This window comes from Opisthorchis viverrini, assembly GCF_000715545.1.
Source record: "Opisthorchis viverrini unplaced genomic scaffold opera_v5_3, whole genome shotgun sequence".
NCBI lineage: Eukaryota > Metazoa > Platyhelminthes > Trematoda > Opisthorchiida > Opisthorchiidae > Opisthorchis > Opisthorchis viverrini.
Genome location: NW_008751659.1, coordinates 4,670,989 through 4,691,397, shown reverse-complemented (window position 1 = coordinate 4,691,397; position 20,409 = coordinate 4,670,989). Strand labels below are relative to the sequence as shown.

The window sequence follows — 20,409 nt, the reverse complement described above, 5'->3', positions numbered from 1 at the left end:
AAACAAACGCTGCAATGATAATCAGTAGAGTGCGCTCACATGGGACAGATTTAAGGTTGATGCACTGGTTATAAGGAAGTATATATATGAACCACCTGCTGAAATGTCTGCCGGTAGCAGCTTTTGCATTGCATACAAACCCAAGCTTTAGATTTTTGGAACACATGCACACCAGACCTTATGTTCATATTTTCTACTGAGGGAATTAAAAAATATCAGGCAACGAGCAAGCCACGATCCTGGTAACATATCCGTTCTAACAGCTGTCTTGAACGAGGCAGAAAATTTTGGTTGTTTATTTCTTCGCTTGACGGTTTTTGTCCACCAATCTCGGCTACTAGCCGTCACGAGAAAGACCATTGTCATCGATTGATTTGATGTGAGTCAAGATATGTTTAATGTTGTAAAACTGCTATAACACAAGGATCGTTGAGTAAGCAGGCCTCGCCCTTCTGTGCGTTCAAGCAGAGTAGCATACATGTCATATATGCACTGCACATCGATCACAATTAAGTTTGGAGACTTCCTGTTTATCACGGAGCTGACCTGTTTTTACTGGGAAACTTAAACATGTATGTTGGCAGGGCAGCGAATAGAAGGACCACCCCTCTCAGGCGTATCAGGCCTCAGACTACATATCAACCGTGTGCTTAGTTGCTCGAACATTCGATGATTCTATCGATAAAGTGCATAACGATGTGCATAGTACCAGAAGAATGAAAATGGTGACAATGAATCGACGGTTTGTTTTAGTCTCCGCGACAGACGGTTTAGTTTTTTTAGGCTACAGCAAAAGGTCACAATCAAATTTGATCGGCTTTCAACATAACCAACCCAGGTCAGCACAATAAAATAAAATCTTCAAAGAAACTGGAATAACGAGGCTTAGTTTTTAACATTTTCATTAAGTTCATAGCCGGTAGGTACTGGAAGCTCAAGACCGGTTAAAACGTTCCGCCAATTCTTGGAGTGTTAAAATTGTGAATCTGTTTGGGATTTTCTTGGACTCAAATGTTGTAAAACGAGATTTACTTGAGTTTCCAGCGTATTTTTCAAATGGATGTATTTTGCCTATTGCGTACAGTTTGGTATTTTATTAGGGTTGCTCTACCCAACCCTGCACTGACGGTATCCCCCCCCACTGGGGAAGAAACCGCTGCAACCTAAATGCGAACATGGGTGACTAAACCAGTAGTCAAAAAATGCACCCTAGCTATATGTATATTCCACAACATCTACCAACAACAGCGAGGAGACAGCACTGTGTCCTGAAGAGGTTAGAGACTTTATTAAAGCAGGTCAAGACTGTGCACAAGAATGGAAATATTTCAAGGTGAAAATATACTACCTAAAGCTTTGGAACATAGTTTTGAACCATGTTAGATCTAATTGCTGTTCTCAATCCAGTGCCTAGTGCCAGAAGAGAACACAACAGGCGGTTGCATGAGAGTTCAAAAGTTACAACGGCTTCGTGCTATTTAAAGGATGTTTTCTGATATTTATCCAGGTTGTCTGATAGGCGTTTAGTGAACACCCTGTAACATCGATCGCGCTTCTATGACATGCCTGAACGATGATCACATTCGGTCGTGCTGCTGTGGCGTGCCTGAACACTCATCGGTTTTTGCTGAATTGAATGAATGATTGACTGGTCCAAATTGATCCCCAAGCTGTGTGAGGACATATGAAATGTTGATCATTCCTAACGAGGATCGGCCGGTCGTGCGGTACTCCGTAGCCTTTTTGCACAATGTGTGACCTCGTTTTATGCATGCCATAATCAAAAGCAAGTTTACAGATTAGCCGATTTAATTTAATTTGGCGTTTGAATGCGTATTCGGTGAGAAATACCTGATCTAGAATTAAGCAGACCATTTCTGAAGCCGCAGATAAGTGGGACGGATTAAAGGAGCTCTCATCTAGGAGAATCATTCACAGTTCAACCAGGAGACTATCTAACCTGAAAGGTTTTACCTGTCGCAAAAAGAACACCACCATAGTGGAAGGGGGAGAAATCATGGTCTACAGAAATTTAGTCATTGAAATATAATTATATTCAAGAGGATTTATCATCCCGCCAATGCAACAACGAGTTCATGTTGTGATGAAGCACCCATTATTCTAACATAATTTATGGTGTCGCTGGCTTCATGATGAACGCTGTTTGGTGGTTCCCACTCTCAGTGTCAGCAAAGACCCTACGCCTGGCCAAATGAACACACTACCTCAAGAATATATGGGAGGTTTACTGGTGCTTAGCTCCATGTAAAAATTATTGAATTGCGGCATACAGCAGGTGGGAAAAGAAACATTCTATGGTACTCTTGCGCTGGTTGTGCTCAAGATTTTTTAAGACGTAACATACTACTTTGCATTGCAACTTTAGCATTCGTTTTCCTTCCTATTGCTGATAATAGCATGATCATGAGGTATCCTGTACCTGCAGTACCGAAAAATCAATGAATCCGGTATTAGCCCAAACATTTTTAGTCAAAATATCTATTATGGTGCAGCCAATATATTCGGTAGCGCGCCAGGAACCCAACTAGATGGACGTAAAAAAACAGCATTCCTATGGCTGCATGGAAAATTGGTGGCACAACTGTCTGAATTCAAGGTGAACCTCGGCTAAACGGATGTCAGTGTTTTGTGATCTAGTCTTATTTGCCTCGCATATAAACCATGTAATCATTTATCGGAACCTGTGGAAAATGAGTGCATAGTAGGGAAATCTTAGCAAAACAGTTTGCACCTATGACTAGGCTGCAATCGTGATGTAAACTCAAGGTCTCATTGTAGAGACTCTCAACCCTCAGAGAGAAGGTGAAATGAAATGGAATTGTACACTCACAGTACGTAGCACACACTCTAGACTAAGACCTCATTAAATTCGGTTTTGTGTCTTAGTTGAACCCCGAAAATTAACTAACAAGAAGGGGTAAGTCAGAATTAAAATAAAGCAATCTGATACCGACACCCTTCTTACCAGATTTGTAAAATAAATCATAAATATCTAATCATGTACGCATGGAGGGGTTACCCGATGTTTTTCAAGGCCACATGAAAAATTGTAGGCAAGTTTCGAGATGTCTCATTTGTAAGCAATCAATCAACTGTATGAACTCGTCATGTTGTGAATTCTCGGCCTACTGAAAAAGATATATCGAAATCATTTTAAGTATGAATCAGTAGGAATCTCACAATCCCTCATTGAGAATCTAGAGATGACCACAAAAGACTCCAAAGTGTCTTTCGAGATGCACAACAATCAGATTTCGCAATAGTGTGAATAGTGTCTGAGATTTCTCAACTTGATCTTGACTCATACATGGACTACTATCAAGCTTATTATTGTCATCAAGTAGTTCTGAGAATTTTATACAGTCATCGTATAAAACTGCCAGGAAGATTCAACACAAAAAACGCAAGGTAATTCAGTATTATTACTTGCCCTTAAACCTTTTCAAATCTTCCGTGCACACAGCAGAACCTTGGGAATCCAAATGACATTTTCAGAGAATGCTGACTTTTTTGGGATGAGGGTGTGTTAAGTGTTTCTCCTGATGGCAGCTGGTCGATAGTCCGGAGGAATGTAATTGTTGAACCACCTACCAGTTTACGTTGACTACTTTCAAACTTCCCTAGTTTGGCACAGTAGTATTGCCTGGAGAAAATTTTGTTTTGTATGGACTTACATCACGCACTAATTTTTTGAAAAATTTAAGGTCCTAACTTTTCAGTTGGAGATATCTGGATATTTCTGGTCAGATCTAACAGTGGAATTCTAAACATGGCTTGTAAGGAACCAAAGTGTCTGGCTTTGAAATGTAAAGGTGACCAGAGGTTAATCCGATCTGTTTTTTAGTTGTTCAGCCTCCAGTGTGGGGCTCGAGACGTTACAAAACTACAAGCATCCAACTATTTCTAGAAGTTATCCAAATACTTCAAGGTACCTATCAAATCAGGGCAAGGGCTTTATCAGGAAATCTCGAAGTTTCAAAGTCATTCTCAAATGAAAAGGTTGTGCCGTGATGTGCCAAATACATTTGCCCCTTTGAGTTTGGCTACTGTGTTGTCTCATGAGGTCAGCATGCTATTTGCTGGATTCGCTTGCTTACATATTATCAAATGAGGGATGTAACTATATACTTCTGCATAAAGTGCTCTTCCAAAACGAGCAGGATCCATGATGGTTGATGATTGTTCATGAGACAGCTGAAGCGATAATGCAATACTGCAAGTTAAAGACCCGTTCTCCCCAAGATTTCACCTGGGCTAGCCGGGTTAACGCATAGTCTCTCAGCCTTAGGAACAGAGTCAGTCACAGAATGATGTCGAGGGACCTCTATCACCAGAATACCTTTTCTTTTGGGATGGACTGATGTGTTTAGAATCAGTCATGACCATGAAGTGCCAAGTCCGGGACAAAACTTCTTGCATCTATGCACAGGGTTATCTAAGGCGAACTGACATGGAGTCTACGCAACCGCATAAAATATTTACACATTGGACAACATGCAGCGATATATTTTTCAAGAACCGTACGTCTGATATCAAGACATCGTGCTTCCTCCGCAATAACCTCCATCATTTTGTTGTATGTAATGCGGTGAAGCAAGCAAAACTATCGTTTTTCCATGTTTGATCATTTGGCTAACCACAACCTCGATGAGATAACGTAATGGTTGCACACTCCTCGAATTAGCAACGAGTTTGTGCTCTTTTTGAGCCCGAAATGCACAAAATCCCACAAATACATCCATTTGCGTGAGAGTTTTGTTGTTCACGGGACATGTGAGTCCCGGATGAATCTCTGCAAGTTAGTGTGCTGAGAAAAGGCTACCTCATGTATAAACTGGTACCATATTCTAGATATCGCAGGTTTCACGAAGGAAACTAATCACAAGGCTCCTGAGAACTCTTCGACAGCCCACTACCAATTTCGCATTTTTAGTGTTTTTTCTTACAGTCCGATTTGTACTCTGGATGTCTATCAACCTGCGTCGGTCACGAAGTAAAGAGTGCATCGGCTGGACACATTTTATATTGGTAGGTCTACCAATTTGCATTTTTAGTGTTTTTTCTTACAGTCCGATTTGTACTCTGGATGTCTATCAACCTGCGTCGGTCACGAAGTAAAGAGTGCATCGGCTGGACACATTTTATATTGGTAGGTGGATATAATAATTTGGACGACAAAGATGTTCGTTAAAACGACGGGCGACTTATAGTGGAGGATAGCGAACACAGAATACTTGTGTTTAGCAACCGTTTCTGATCGACAAAAACAAATTCGCACAAGTGAATTTCTGACCTCAATTGGTGTGTTTTATTCGCACATGCGCTAACACATGGTGCGCTGAAACATTGAGATGATGGCACACTGATGTTCCGATATTAGGTCACAGGCTTTTCATGTGCATTGTTGGATGGCTACCTGAAACCTTAACATTTCTGAAAAGCTCTCAAGAATTTGGTCATAGACGCTTCAAACCATAGTTGGTTCAAAAAGAACAAATTTCACCCACAGAAGCATGTGGGTTGCTCCTGTTGCATTTCTCTTGCACCACAGGTCGGCTAGTTTCCCAGCTTGGACAGCGAAGATCTCAAGAAAACAAAAAACGGGCTCGATCGTAATGCTGTTCGCTGCTGCACATCATTGCTGCACCACAACGGAAGAATTTTTTGAACCAGGAAGACCATTTCATGAACAGTATCACTCCGATGTGTACATGGCATGTTATATATCTTCATGTGATATGATTTATGGTGAATCTGAATGAATATTATAGAAATATGTGAAAATAAACTTGTGTAGAAGTTCCAAGTCAAAATGAGCAGTCTTTAGTAAGCAGTGATAGCTAGCTTTGCAATTGGCTGGCTGGCATTGGACGTGCCAGAAAAGGTCATAGTTTAAACTGAAGGTATTTGCTGTTATATAGAAGCATAGATAACTACGACAATCCTATGCAACGGTCCTATTTAATTTACAAACTGTATTATAGGAAATAACATGCTTGCGTTTGTAAGCGTTCGCTTTAAGGAGATTGCTTCTGTTAGTGAAACCAGTCTATGCTGAAGCGCACTGTGCAGCTGTTTAACCTTCATTGAGAGTAATCACCAGTAAGCATCTGACGAAACTTCGGGCAATCTCGTACCCCAAACTCGTGGCAAGTAGATTCAATAATTAATATTTTGACAACGGACGGCTTAACGGCTTTTCAGCAGAGGCTGACTTCTCCTACAGGAAGGGATCTCCGCACCTGTCTTACCATGACAACTATGACTAGTTATATCAACCCCAGTATGTCGTCTTTTTAGTTTGTGAAGATATGAATTCCAGTCCCTAAACCACTCAGATGATTTTTGTGATAAATTTCTTTGGTTTGTCCATTTGCTCCGAGTTCCAATCGGCACACGCTTGTCAGCAGTACATTCACGAATTTGAGGATGAAAGAAATCTCGCGAACGATAATTCAACCAGCCTTCTGTTCATGCCAAAAAAAGCAGTTTAAAAATCCAAGTTCCACTTTGTGTTTCACTTCACCCCACATTTCACGTGACCAAGGCCATGTTACTTGACACTGGGAGCGTTGACCTTGTGACAAAATTGCACTAATATGACTATTATAGCAAAGCGCAATACATTCGTGTCCTTAATGTGGCCTAATGTTGAATTTTCAATGTGTAAATTTTTGTAGATGGATTAACTATTTGCTTATGACAAGCTGTTTAGTCCCCATACTAACCTGAAGACGTACCAGAGCAACCAGTTCATTTATCATGGAGTTTGACGGTCGATGTATATCGACAGCAGTCTTATGCATAAAACCGTTGACAATGTCCAGCTTCTTCATTTAGAATTTGTGGTGAGAGTAGACCCGCTACAGCACTATGAGGCCAAAGAGAACTCTCTGGATTTTCTGTTTTAAGGGTTCTTTACCTAGTATCCATGAGGTCTTTTGAAAAACTGATTTTATCGCATTCGGAATATCCATTAGTTCGCACCGAGCTTCGCAAAAATTACCTTGATATAATATATATATATATATATACATAAGTTGATATAATGTGCGATATAATCCTTATAGGTAATATGAGGACGAAACCCTGAGTAAAAAGTAACCTTATGGGCACATAGAACTCTCTTTTGTTTGATTGTATATTAAAGGCGGTGTAGAGCTTTTAATCAATAATTGAATAAACTGAAGTCAACCCAGTTATCGCTCAACGTTTCACTTGTTTCTGTCCCAGATGTGTGTTGTCCGCTAGCGCTTTTATGGTGTAGACCACTGGTTTGCACTACCTCTATCACCACAATCAAACGGGAAGAAAACAGCAGGATAAATAGTTGACTTTGTTACGATAGAAACGAAATCGAATGTGACAGTTAAAGTGAGCAGAATCATTCGAACCAAGCCATGGAGTATTACTTTATTAGACTGAAATGACATCATGGACACTATTGTTATTGTTTTGAGTCTTCTTCCAGTTTGGACGGCTGATGCTCGCAAGTTCATTAAAAGAAAAAAATTAGGGCAACTGGATAGTCAATCCGACATGTTTTGGGAAGACAAAATTTAGTTCCAGAAGGGATTGTGTAAGGATCTGGGTAGTCGCAGAAGTTTTTGGTAGATTTATCGTTTTACTGTCCACGCTACAATTTAAGAGGTAACGATTGGTGGTGTGAATTGCATGCTAGTGCATAGGAACCAGATGTTGCTGATGAAAGCGATTTCCGTTTATTATGTATGAATGAAAAAACTGCTTTGGTACCTTTCGATAGAAGCCATGTGAAAGTCTAATTATTTCTTGTTGTTCACACCAAAAGTCATTCCATAGTCAAAAGTGTAGCTGGCAGAAGAATTCAACGATAAAAAATTGTACTAATTCTGGCGAAAGAGTTTTTTCATTGGCAAATTTGGCCATGCATATTGAATCAACAAGTGGACCTATTCACTTGCGACTCATAATGTCTTCCCAGGCCGATCAGTAATAGCTTCGCGATTTCATTTGAGGTACGTCACCGTCTTTTTGAAGTATTTGCTGATTTTTCAGTATGAGGTTAATTTGGATTGCTGTTTCTTTTCAAACCTTTGTGCTTTCTCAGGTGTCTGGAAATAACTATGAGATGACCTTGTGGGCAAATATGTTTGAGTTTGTTATGGTCACCTAAGAAGTGTTTCGTCTATTCAACAGAATATAGGAATTTATGTGTAATCGTTAAGCAATAATGAAAATTTATCTAATTCGCTTTCTTACGGATGGTAGTCATTCTAATATCAGGTGACCTGGTGAACAGTATGCATGTATGTATGTATGTATATATATATATAATGTATATAGACGTATGTGGATGTATATATATATATACATATGTATATAATGTATATATATATATATATATCATTCGTTCTAGGTTACTGCATCAAGTCGAACGCGCTTGAGAGAGGGACATTGCATTTGTGAGCAAGTTAAATAGAGAGAGAGGGACATTGCATTTGGGAGCAAATTAAATAGAAACACACAAACTGGGGTAATCAAAGTGGCAGTCCGAATTTCAGACCAAAGCTGATAGGAACAACAACCCGGAAAAAACGACATACACCTGGCCTCGACAAATTTGCACCCAGCCCAGCAAACTAGAGTTGAACAAAACTCATTATGTCCAATTCAAGCTTTCTCTGCAGTTACCTCCAATCATTCGTTGCAAAATTGTCCATGAGAAACACCACTACGGGACCCTAATAACATATACCACATTTCCTTGCTTTGCCTTCTGCTCACCTACTTACGCGACGGATCAGGTATCGGCAAATCGATTAAGATTGGATGTGAGAATCGTTGCCCTTTACCTGGTCGACACATTGATAACCGAACAAACGTTGACAGTATTTCCTCACTTGGCTTTGGCATTTGTGCAAAATCGAATAGATTTGTGGATCTACCCTCATTAAGGACGTGGAGCCTTAATGCAGGGAAATGAAGTAGAAACTGCTCGCCCGAATACATCCTCACAAATGTTCAGTTTGTCTTCGTGCTGGCTTTGAATTCTTTTGAAAGCACTCAACGCTTGACACACCTTCGAGCAATAGACACCAGACTGCTGAGGATGAATCCCAAAGCGGAATAAATCCAAATAATCAACACAATCAGAGAAAACTAGCTCAGTTGTCTTCTTCGGGACCGACGTGGGTCACATATTCGAAATAGGTACTAGAAGGTAGTACTACTGAATCAACCATTCACACTGAAATGTGTCCATGGACTCAAACGCGGAATGCACTCAACTACAAACGGTTACAAACTACAAATGGCCCTTTCGCAGGCTAACTAGTTTGATACCTTAAAATAGCCAACGCCGTTCCTCTGAATTTGCATTTACTGCCGACGCTTCACTAGCAGAATGCTATGTGCTAGCTGATGGTGACGTCTTGGTTGACTAGCACAAACGGACTCTCTCCGCTACAAACCCGGCGAGTTCTGCTGCCCTGTTCAACACCCGCAGTTGCGCCTCTGTTTCTGATAAACTTGAGTTTTGTCACTCAAAATCGATGGTTGTTTAGCTGACGAAAGCCACCTTGTTCTGGTGTGTATCTTCGTTTCGTGTTAACAACATCTCTGTTAACAGCCTCCAGAATTTCGACTGAGATATCCAGAATTCAATGATCCCGTGCAAAAGGGTTTCGTTTCTTTCTGTTCAGTCAACCGTATAAATTTTGCCGAGAGATTAGCCTCAGGCACCGAAGGTGAAATCTATTCATGGACCTGTTGCTACTCCAACACTTGTCCAGCTTTTCAACGACACAGAACAGGGTAGATGATGTCAATCGCTGCATTGATACAGTGTCTTCAATATAACCGCGAACAGTTTGCCAAACGGTATGATGACCTTGAAATCGCCGGATTTAAGAGCGTGGTCAAGAATTGTGTCAACAAACAGTGAGCTATGGCGGGATCGAGGTTTCTACAAGAATCTAGAAACCAGATTCTGGTTGAGATAGTCTGTCCAAGTCAGTGTGAGCGAAGAACGTTCACAAAAATGACTCGGAATGTCTCACCTATAGCCAGTGATTTGTGCGTGCAGTCGCACAGAGTTAATCGTAAAGCTAAAGTCGAAAATTCTTTCAAAACATTGTGGTTCCAGGGAGCGTATCAGCAAACAGACGTGAGAGGTTGGATTCTGGTGCAGTAGAAGAGTCCTCTTGTCATGGGAAAACATGTGATGCATGGCGTTCCGTTGTATCGACATGCAAACGGTACACCAGCACAGTAATTACATGGTATTGCTTTCACGACTGTTGATGGAAAAGAATAGGAAGAGCATGCAACAGGGCACCAGCCCACTGTACGCCTGTGTCAATTTTAGCACTGGAAAAACCGGATGCCTGCATCTGTACTTTTGCCAAATACGACTGTGTCAAAGTTTCTGGACGGTAGTAACACATTGTTCACTACACCTACGCAAACCGTTGCCCATATGTCTGGACATACCATTGAAAACGGTTTGCTAGTTTGACGCAGGTTTTCATAACGGCCTTTGGTCTTGAAGAAACAGATGAGGTTCAGCCTTGTCTCTCATTTACGATATTATATATGTATATATATATATGTATCATATGATATACTTCACCGGTAGTATCGAATTTTGGTGTGGAAGAAAGAGAGTGAAGTAAAACTAGGAGACCATGACTGCCTTATTTTCCTTAGGATATGTTATTTCGATAATAGGCTGTCGAAATGTTTTCAGCAGTCTTATAGTCAGCATGCGGTCCTTCGTTCTGTTTTTGACATTCACAGCTGAAATGGCTCCATAGGATGCCAGTGACAAAAGCTGAGGAACAGAGCCGATAGACTGAGAAGTAGTCTATCTGAAAATTCCATTAGATCTCATTCACATTAGGTGCGATTCTAAGGAAGTCTTCAGCTATTTGAGAGAAGTTTGATGGATTAAAGCGGACAGAATAAACCGCATTGGTATGAAACACAATAAGAGGTTTTAGGTAGTTTTGTAAAATTGGGTCGCTTAAAAAAACGATGTCACCTTCTAGGAATACGCATACTTGTTTACGGTATGTAATGGAATTATGCGAAAGCGCTGCCTCAAAATGGCTCCGAAATATCCTTTTGAATGCTGCTTTCTTGGATTCCTCATTAAACCTGTCACAGCTTCCTAATAGAGCACCCATTCAGGGGACAGAAATGTAAGTTGGAAAGATTTCGCCCTACAGAAAATTTTCAAAGCAGGCCAAGGTTCATGAAGTTTAGTCAAACATAGTGATGTCGAAGTTACAGCAACTTTCCCTCTTATCACAAAAAGATAAATATGCAAAGGGTTGGTAATTGATCAGGTGGCTGTTGATCTGTTCGCCGAGTTTGGCAATTGATTTACAAACGTTTGGTCACCATTCGAGGAGACATCTTCAGCGCAACTAATGCAACCTAGCCAGCAATCTTTCAACAAATTATCAGTATGCAAAGCGTGGCCAAGCACCTGTAGTCATCGTAAGGATAACTGTGTGCGCTACAAAGCCTCACGGAATACCGAGTTTAAAACTGAAAGGAACATTGCTTCCAGATCCAACGATTATCAAGCCAAGCTGGCTACCCACAAATTCACATGATGGCGCAGTTGAAATGCAGCGAATCAATGCGGTCAAACGCAGTGCATCTAGATAGAGTACCGTGTTCAGTGAAACCCACCGATCTACAAAAAGCAGGTGAAGTTTAACTCGGTTGTCAAACAGTTATCAGGTCAAAGTGGTGTCGAGTAATGAATAAGGTCTAAACAGAATTGAATGTTGAACACCATTTAAATAGCCTGAAAACGGAAAACGTTGGGTCAAGCAAACAGCAGTTTTCGTATACATTTTTAGTTATTCATGGGGCAGGATTCCAGTCTATTTTTTATCTAGGGGTTTTAGTCAGGAACGAGGGAGGAGGGTATTACCCCTCCCTGATATCAAGAGTTTCACCCGTTTACCATGGCTGAAAATGAATCAATACAACGTCAGAATTTGAGAGAACAGGCAGAATTATTCTGTGCTAGCAACTGTTTGTCTTTTGCGTATATTAGGAATCAAAAGCGATCCATGACCCCCGAATCTCCCCAAAGATTCTCCCATACCAACTTTCAAAACTTCATTGATTAGCTTTCCCATTGGTAGTGGATGGAAAGTTCCAGAAGAAAAACTGTATACCGAATTCCATCTGGAAACATTGAGTTAACCCTTTGGAGGGGAATGCAATTGACCTATGGGCACAAAGCTGGCTGAGTAACGTGAAATTGTATGACGTTTGCCAATATGTTTCGTGCTACTGAATAAAAGAAAGTAGCTGCATCGCGCAGCAGCAGAAAAAATGCATAACTCTAGTCCGCATTCTACCCACTCATTGAGTTTCTTCGCACATGAATAAATGTAGTGTGCGTGTTTTAGATCCATCTTTAAGAATGAGCCCAGCGCAAACGCGGTCTGTCATCCAACCGTCAAATGGGTATCACAAGTTAGACAATCAGCAAACCGGTGTTTAGAAACTCAGTGGTTCTGTGAAGGCAATACAGTACTCCCTGTATCAGTCAAACCTGGATATAACCATGATATATGCATGTAGACACCTGCCACAAGGTTCTTCGTTCGCGCAAGATACGACCGTTATTATAATATAGGCTAGTCTGTTTGATTTCTCACCCCTCTAAAGGGTGATATTACAGAATAAATATCAGCGAAATTTAAGAAGAATGCAGTTATCGTGTCTGTTGTCATGGCCACAATGAATCATGTTAGACTTGCTAATATCAGCATTCCCAATCCTGATTAGCTGACAGTCAGTATCCCGGATATTGAAAATGATTCGTTCCTATCTTTCCTAATAAATTCAGTGGGTAAATGTTCTAGCTTCCACAAGTGAATAAGCTCTTATTGGAGATATTCCTTCATCGCTGGTGAATTTTCAGACAACCGTAAATAAACACCCGGGTGAAATCTTAAAATCAAAACGGCAATCTGGGACGACGCAAGTAAGACAGATAATGCAGACAGATATGCAATTCTACTCATTTGTGAAGGCGCACAAGCTTTGTGTTCATAGCCTTTCGGGAGTCGACGTAACGGACGAAAAAACTCATCGAGGACTGCCTTTTAGGCTTTTGTACATGCAGCCATGTCACCTCGATTGGTGATGAAACGTTTGCAATCAAATTACCCAGCCCAGCGAACAAGCCAACGACCACCAGAAAAGGTTTAATTTTGGATAATCTAATTAGCTATACTTTGGAATAGCCTCTCAGTATTTTTGGGTTTCCTTACCTGTGTGCTGTGCTTGAGTGTATTTCGTCTGAGGAACAACATCTAACCCATACTTTACTTGGTCCCAATAATGAACATTTTTAGTTGACAAGACAAAAACAGTCTCGAAAACCTCAAGCCTCCTGAAACAAATGTCAGGAAACTGGAAAACGATAACATAACGGGTTGCACTCTTTTGCGAATTGTAGCGATATTAACGAGATAACCAAAATTCATGCTCGTACTGTTCTTTAGAGGAACCTGCTGCACAAAACATTCTAATCATCTGATTGATACGACGCTACAGCTATTAGATTGTACTTCCTTGAGGGAATACAATACATTGCAAACGCTTTAATAGTCCACTTCAGTTTGAAGGAAACCCGGGGACTACGCACACTTCACGAGAAGTACCGAACCGGTAAAAGGCTGCTGAAGTTTTAGGTAACCTTATGGACAGCCTGGCTGGCGAACAAAACATGCAGCAACGACAAGAACTATGTAGAGAATGAAATATAGCCTCAATTTTCTGAGTTGCCCTTTTTCCCCACACAAATTCAGGCCAAACTCGTGACCTGATAATAAAAAACATCATATGCTAACGAAAACACACCTATAAGCACATACGAACGTAGAAAGCGAGTATCACTTACGCAGCACCCTCACACGCCCTTAAAATAGCCTAAATATCCATAGTATACACATTGAGTGAAACGTTATGGCCTCCAACTTATATCCTCCTGTAGGCCTTGCACATATACACAAGCCACGTTTTTGGGTCAAACTGAGTCTGAAGTTGAAAATTGCTCATCAATTGGAACGCGGAACGTCAAAAACGGTGTTCGTTTCGTGACATGTGCGCAAAGTAACGGCAAAATCGCAGGTCCTACATTCGTACAAATAATGTGATATAGTTCACTGTGGTGATGGTGATGTTGAGTCATAAACTAACAGCACAGTTGGAATGAGACCAACCAGGATGAACCATTTCCGTTGAAGCAACATTCACTGACATTCAATGTGTGCTAGGTTTGGGAAGCAATTCGCTCTAACCAGTTATGTTTGCGTAAAAAAATACCGGCGACGCCTAGGAACAGTGAAGTGAATAAAACGGATATCAGTGTACTGATGTGTGTCTTTAGGGGGACTTGAAACTAATCCAGAAACTTCCAGCAGGTTTAAAGCGTCCCTGACACAACCTAATTGCTAAGTTCTGACAGATTGGTCGATCGATCGACAACCAGAAAAGTTGCCGGTTGGACGTTCAAGCCGCCAGGAACACCAATCAGGCTCATTTAACACGTTCGCCTGTTGAACCGTGATTACTCGGTGCTTCCAAGGGCTATCGTGGAGTAGTGGTGACACGGTTACCTCGAATATCAGGTGTCCGGAGTGCTAACATTGACACAAATTAGGATACGCACTACTCATGAGCCCTAATGAGAGTGAAACTCAGGTCTAGTGCTTCCCTTTTGGTGTGGACCCACCAGAAGAATTTTTTAGGACAGGAGGAGAAGTGTTCAAACGTGAGCTGTGAGATCGCGGAGACCGAATTTCTTTTGGCGGATATTTTCTGCGCAAAAGAGCGAGTAATACAGTTTTGAGTACGCGTTTATCCAACCAGTAATCAGTATACATAAAAATCACTGGCTATTTTGAGTCTCTTCATAGGCATGCTTTCATAACAGCGATATATGATAGCAGTGACGCACATCTGTGCTGTCGGTCTAGACAAAAGATTGTCCCATCCGTGGTTACGGTATCAGTACTAAAGACGTCAGCCTGGATATCCTCTCCTAGATAGATACTTGAGACATAATATTTGTAGTTTGCTTTTTTTCCAATTTCAAAGGAGGTCCTAACTGACACTGTATGTCAAGCTCGTTTAACTTATGTTAAAGGGTGTAAATGCCTCATGCTCCCTCGAAATGACCCTTGTTGCAGATCTCACATTTGCTCATCGGTCCTTGCAATAACCAAAGTGGTCCGTGATGGCCTTGGACATAAGCGGCATTTATTTAGCCATCATCATCATCATCATCATCATCACCTGAAGTAACATGGAGGACTTGATTTAATCTACATTTGATCATCCACCGTCAACTCTCTTGCTAGCTTCCCCCTGTCACTGAGATCATCATCAGAATTCAGCATTGTCTGGGAGACCAGGTGTCTTAATGTATGGACTAGCTGGGTTGTGACATTCCGTACATGCAAATTCATGCAAGCACAGGGACGTGTAGCTCAGGATAACAGCTCCAAGATAGCGTTTCCACCACGTTTACCTGCCCTTGATTCCTCGAAAAATTTATGAACTTCCAAATCTTGATGTTACTTTTAGCTAGAGGCTAGCTGTAAAGCCAGGCATTCGAAAGCATTTCAAGAAAAAACGAGAAGTGTAAGCAGTCACCAATAGCCATTTATCTTGGTGTTACATTTTACAGGGAAGTTTGTATGGCATAGCTCTATGTAGGAGTGTAAGTCCAATCTGACTAACGTAGGCGTATCAATACCTGTTAATATCTAAAACAGTAGTGAAAGTTGGGGAGATGAGTCTAATTTGGCAAGTCCCTGAGAGGGGCGAAACCGATACTTGGTTGCTGGAGAGTTTTCAGCAATCTTTTGAGCAATAATCAGCGAAGAAAAATTCTTTGTTATCTTGAATGTGGACTCCACTAAAATAGGAGGAGCATCCGGGTGTACATTAGAATTAGCGAGAGACTCAGCTGATACTAAATTGAATCTCCCGTCAACTCTTAATTATCATAAAAGTGAGTGTGTCATCCAAGTGCGATGTTTTCACTTAATGTCATACTGGCTTTTTTGATAATTTAGCTTAGTACATTGGCCGCCTCATGTTTTAGTTGGTACGATATTCGAGATGTCTCAGTATATCTTCATAAAGGAGTCTGCTCACTGGTTATTGAAAGCTCTTCGCCAGCCCGGTTTCGTGATTCTTTAGGCTCATCAGATAGGCTGGATACCTCAAATGTCGTACTAAGTGAAATATGAGGTATGCTTGGTGCCAGACATTCAATTGAAGAATATCATAAAAAAGGGATTTAGTTGTCTTACGTGAAAACCAAGCTGACATGCAAATGCGTGTACTTGTAGAACTTGAATACTGTTTGTATTCGTAGGACGAATACTACTGATGCTTTTTCGAATCTGCCCTAGTGATAAACGTATGAATGCTGATGAATGTAAGTGCGACGGAAAGCTGTTACAAAATGCATTAGTCGAGAGCTTTCGGATTCAATTAGCAAGCCAGAAAAGCATCACGCAGCATCAAATAACCATTCTTAAATTAGTAGAGTCGACTATTTGTAAAGCTAAGTAAAGAAACATAACTTTTTCGCGTCAAACCTTCCTAAAGTGTAGAATTTTGCTATAATAATTTGTGTACAGAGGCTGCTACCGCAAAGACAACGGATTTCAATACCATACTTTAAGGTTTTGCGAGAAACCAGCAGAATGTGACCCTTTTAGTTAAAATCTAAGTGTTCATTCGAAAAGCTGTTTCTAAGGAAACAAGCCTACAAGAATGCATTGGTTGATCTGTGTATCAGTGTATGGCTGATGCGAAAGCCTCCATTGGTCCATGGATTTAATATACATACTGGCAAAAACTCAGTAATCGCGTATTGATGACCCACTCTGACATAGTTAACGGCAATCATTTCATCTCAGGTCCCGAGAGGATTTGCTATGCCTGGAAGGCATGTCTCCACTGCCCCAGATAGTATACATTATTTTTTACTGAGAAGCAACCTTACTACGAGGGAGTACCAGTAACTTTAAGATATGTAGGGAACCACAGTGGGAAACACATACATTATTGGCCGAAAGGCATATTTAAACGACATAAATCTAGAAATAGGTGGCTTTCAACCTGCACAAAATCTGGATATTTGGGCTGAACGGTTCCAAATCTGGAATCCTGTAAACACTGAAGGAAAAAATGGTTTCTTTTGTTTGTGGTTTGCAAAGCATTCGTCGATTGAAGCATGGCTTATATTTCATTGAGTACGAAGACATCATAAGCAATCGTTATCAAAGTGCCATACATTAATGCGGAAGTGGAACTGGGAGAAGGGGAAAGTTTTGATTGTCCATATACCCTAACCAAGAGCATGGTGATCACATTATTTTCTGGACGTAACACACTACTCATAAGTTGCTGATACAAAATATCCAATTAAATCGGAATACCATTAACAGGCGATTCAGCTGAATTCGGTTGAATCTCCCTCGAATTGTCTATGGTGGAATACATCCATAATGTGGGCCCTTCCGTCTTTTAGTAGATTTAAAAATTGACCTACTCCAACTTACTTACCTCGTTTCCACTGCTATTTGTTTCAGCAACAATATAGTAGTCAGATTGTGATCCCCGACGGTTTTTGCGGTGTTTTGTACGTACCGGAAGCGGTGTCGTCGACTTGCGGTAAGCTCCATATGAAGGATTGGTCTGGTTCTGAAACCAAACGTAAAAGTGGAAACCTGTTTAAGGTCTGTCTGCTGTGTGTGCAACTAGAGTAGTAGTCACAGGAAGCCTGAAGACTTTATGGGAACTGTTGAAACAAGCTGCAACTTTAAGAGATGCAGAGATTTGTTTTTAGTAAGTTCTACACAGCATCTGGTCATAAGAGTGCAATCGAATTTTATGAGATACCAATGTTGGACGCCCTTTTCATAGCATGTCTACGTGGATGTGCTTTCGTGTCACACATGCTCTCCGGATCGGATGCAGCATTTTTCATGAGGCACAAATCCGGTCATGAGTGAACATCTCGGTAGTCATCGGGATACCGTATCCTAATTACTGAAAATTCTAAGTAAATTTGCTAAAGTTAATTTCTCTAGCTGTCAGATTTTCTGTGTGAACCATATTGAACTACTCCCAATCATTTTGGCAGTCCAGTTACATCTTGGGACACAACGATTCTCACTAGCTCTGTAATCCCCTCAGGATTATACAGGCTTGCCTGCATATTTGCTCACCCAATCGCAATACAACTCTCTGGTCTGTCTGTGATTCGAGCACTGATTCATTGGCTTTGAAGCCTAATTTCCTAATATCATACTGCATGATTTCTTCATAAGGTTTCAACATCAATATGATTCTGTGTGACGCCACCCCCCACCCCGCTCCTTGTCAGCGCTGCGTTTTTCGCCCCAAGCATACTTATTCAGCTAACTGCAGTTTGATGATGTAAGATTTCCAACCTGTCAGAAAAATTCAGGGGGCCAATGATGAAGGTAAAATGTCCGCCTTAAAACACCTATATCCACCAGTAGTTCAGTTAGGTATTACAACTGGATGGAAAAGTAAACTTAAAATATGGTGCTGTTGTGTTTGAACGTGCGCTGTAAACCCCTAATTATGACTTCAGACTAGGATAAGCTGTACCGATTTTTACTTTCACTAGAAATAAAACACCTGTGAATTTACGCAGAAGAGTTATGGAGAGGGCAGTAAACAAACCTACACTCATAGGGGCTGAGAGGAAAAACAGCAGTTGGTTTATGGGATCTAATGTGTTTGTAGAAGAACGCATTACTAGATGCCCTCTCTGGACGGCGCCTGTAGATTTCCCAGAAGAATGGCACTATCGCCAAACCCACTATAGATTCCGCGTCTTGCACTGAGGCGAACGGCACCTAAGCTGCAGTTCACAGGCTCTAAGGACTGCTTGTGAGTAGGCGTTTTTTACTAGAGTTGTACCGCTGAACCACATTCTGCTATCACGAAGCTTAAGTGCTTTAAGCCACAACCAGAAAAATCGGGAGTATGTGAGTGCACCGGTGGTGAATTCATAGAACGTCGATGTGCTGTATGGTATGAACACAAGTCAAACCTTACTTATTATCAGGTGTTCTATCAAGCATCGTTTTATAAGTCATTTCCTTTCAAGGTTATGTAAACTGCATCACGTACACAACAATTCAAATTTGAACCAGTTTACAAAGGCTTTGAAATTCTCTGAATGCCCTGATCTCACGGGGCATTGTTAACGAAAAGGCCGTAGATGAATGGACACTGCAGGGTAATAACAAGAAAAACGACCAAGGTATTCCTCCATCACCAAGCAATTTTTGTAGGAATCGGGTGTTTTCCTATTTAATGAAACACAAGTACATCTTCACGATCATTCTGAGTAGACTCTCAGCATAGGATACACAGTAGAAACCAGTATGAGTGCAGACTTCAAGGTGTGATTCATCGACAGCATGCATTTCAGTCTGTTCAACACAGCCTGCAAGATCAGAACATAGCGGGTACAAACACACCCAACTGAGTTGTGAAAATGCATTTAACAAGTGAAATATCCCCGATGATCGCACATACTCATTTCTCTTTATTCTAGTCTAAGTTACCCCTCTGTCGTTGCATGCTCCAAAATTATATAAATATACTGGGAAAACGGTTTACCATTCAACTGAATTTTTTGCAGCATCCCCCTACTTGGCCATCTTCATTTTTTCATAGAGCGAGTGGTACCATTCTAACCAAGCTGAACCAATGATGCACGAAGCTGACACCTTGGTCTACAAGTTTCCAGTCAATCATCCCGACCAGGGTAATACAAGATCTTAAATCCATCATTCGAATCTGGTAGTGGGTTGTTGGTTTGGTTCCCATGTTGACTCAGATCAGTGTGAAATTCGAAGCAGTGACAAGGACAAACGGATGACCCAGACGTTGAAAGGAGTCTTACTGTTTCAAAATTAGCTTTATGTAAGCCTCATCAGAAAAACACTTTTATTTCAGGAGTACTGTTGGCAAAAGCGGGCTCGTGTGATATGTGGTCCACGAATATTGTACTTTTCTTCTCGCAAAATAGCTCTAACAGGAGGACCAAATTGTGCTAGCTAACCACATCTATTTGGGTACAATTTTGTAGAAATTTGGGTATAATTTTGTAGAACCCTACCTAAAGCTGCCACCTTGGAGTGCTGCAAGATCCCGCGGGCTACACTGGTTGGAACTTCGTTCCACAAGGTGCAACGATGCCAGGAAGGCCAAGCCAGACCAAGAGCAGGCAGAGCAGCGAGACCCCGTACTACGAGTAATCGTGCTACGAGGCGGTCTGGGGGTAAAGTCGTACTGTCCTCTGCG

General features: G+C 41.1%; 1 protein-coding gene across 1 annotated transcript in view; it reads right to left on the bottom strand.

Annotated features, from left to right (window-relative positions):
* T265_00381 (hypothetical protein) overlaps nucleotides 1-20,409 on the bottom strand; it is a gene marked incomplete at both ends in the record, with an annotated part of 40,770 nt that overhangs the window by 11,230 nt on the left and 9,131 nt on the right. The window contains one exon of the mRNA XM_009164126.1: nucleotides 17,626-17,763. Within this exon, the coding sequence (XP_009162390.1) occupies nucleotides 17,626-17,763 (138 nt within the window). The remainder of the gene's footprint in view (nucleotides 1-17,625; nucleotides 17,764-20,409) is intronic.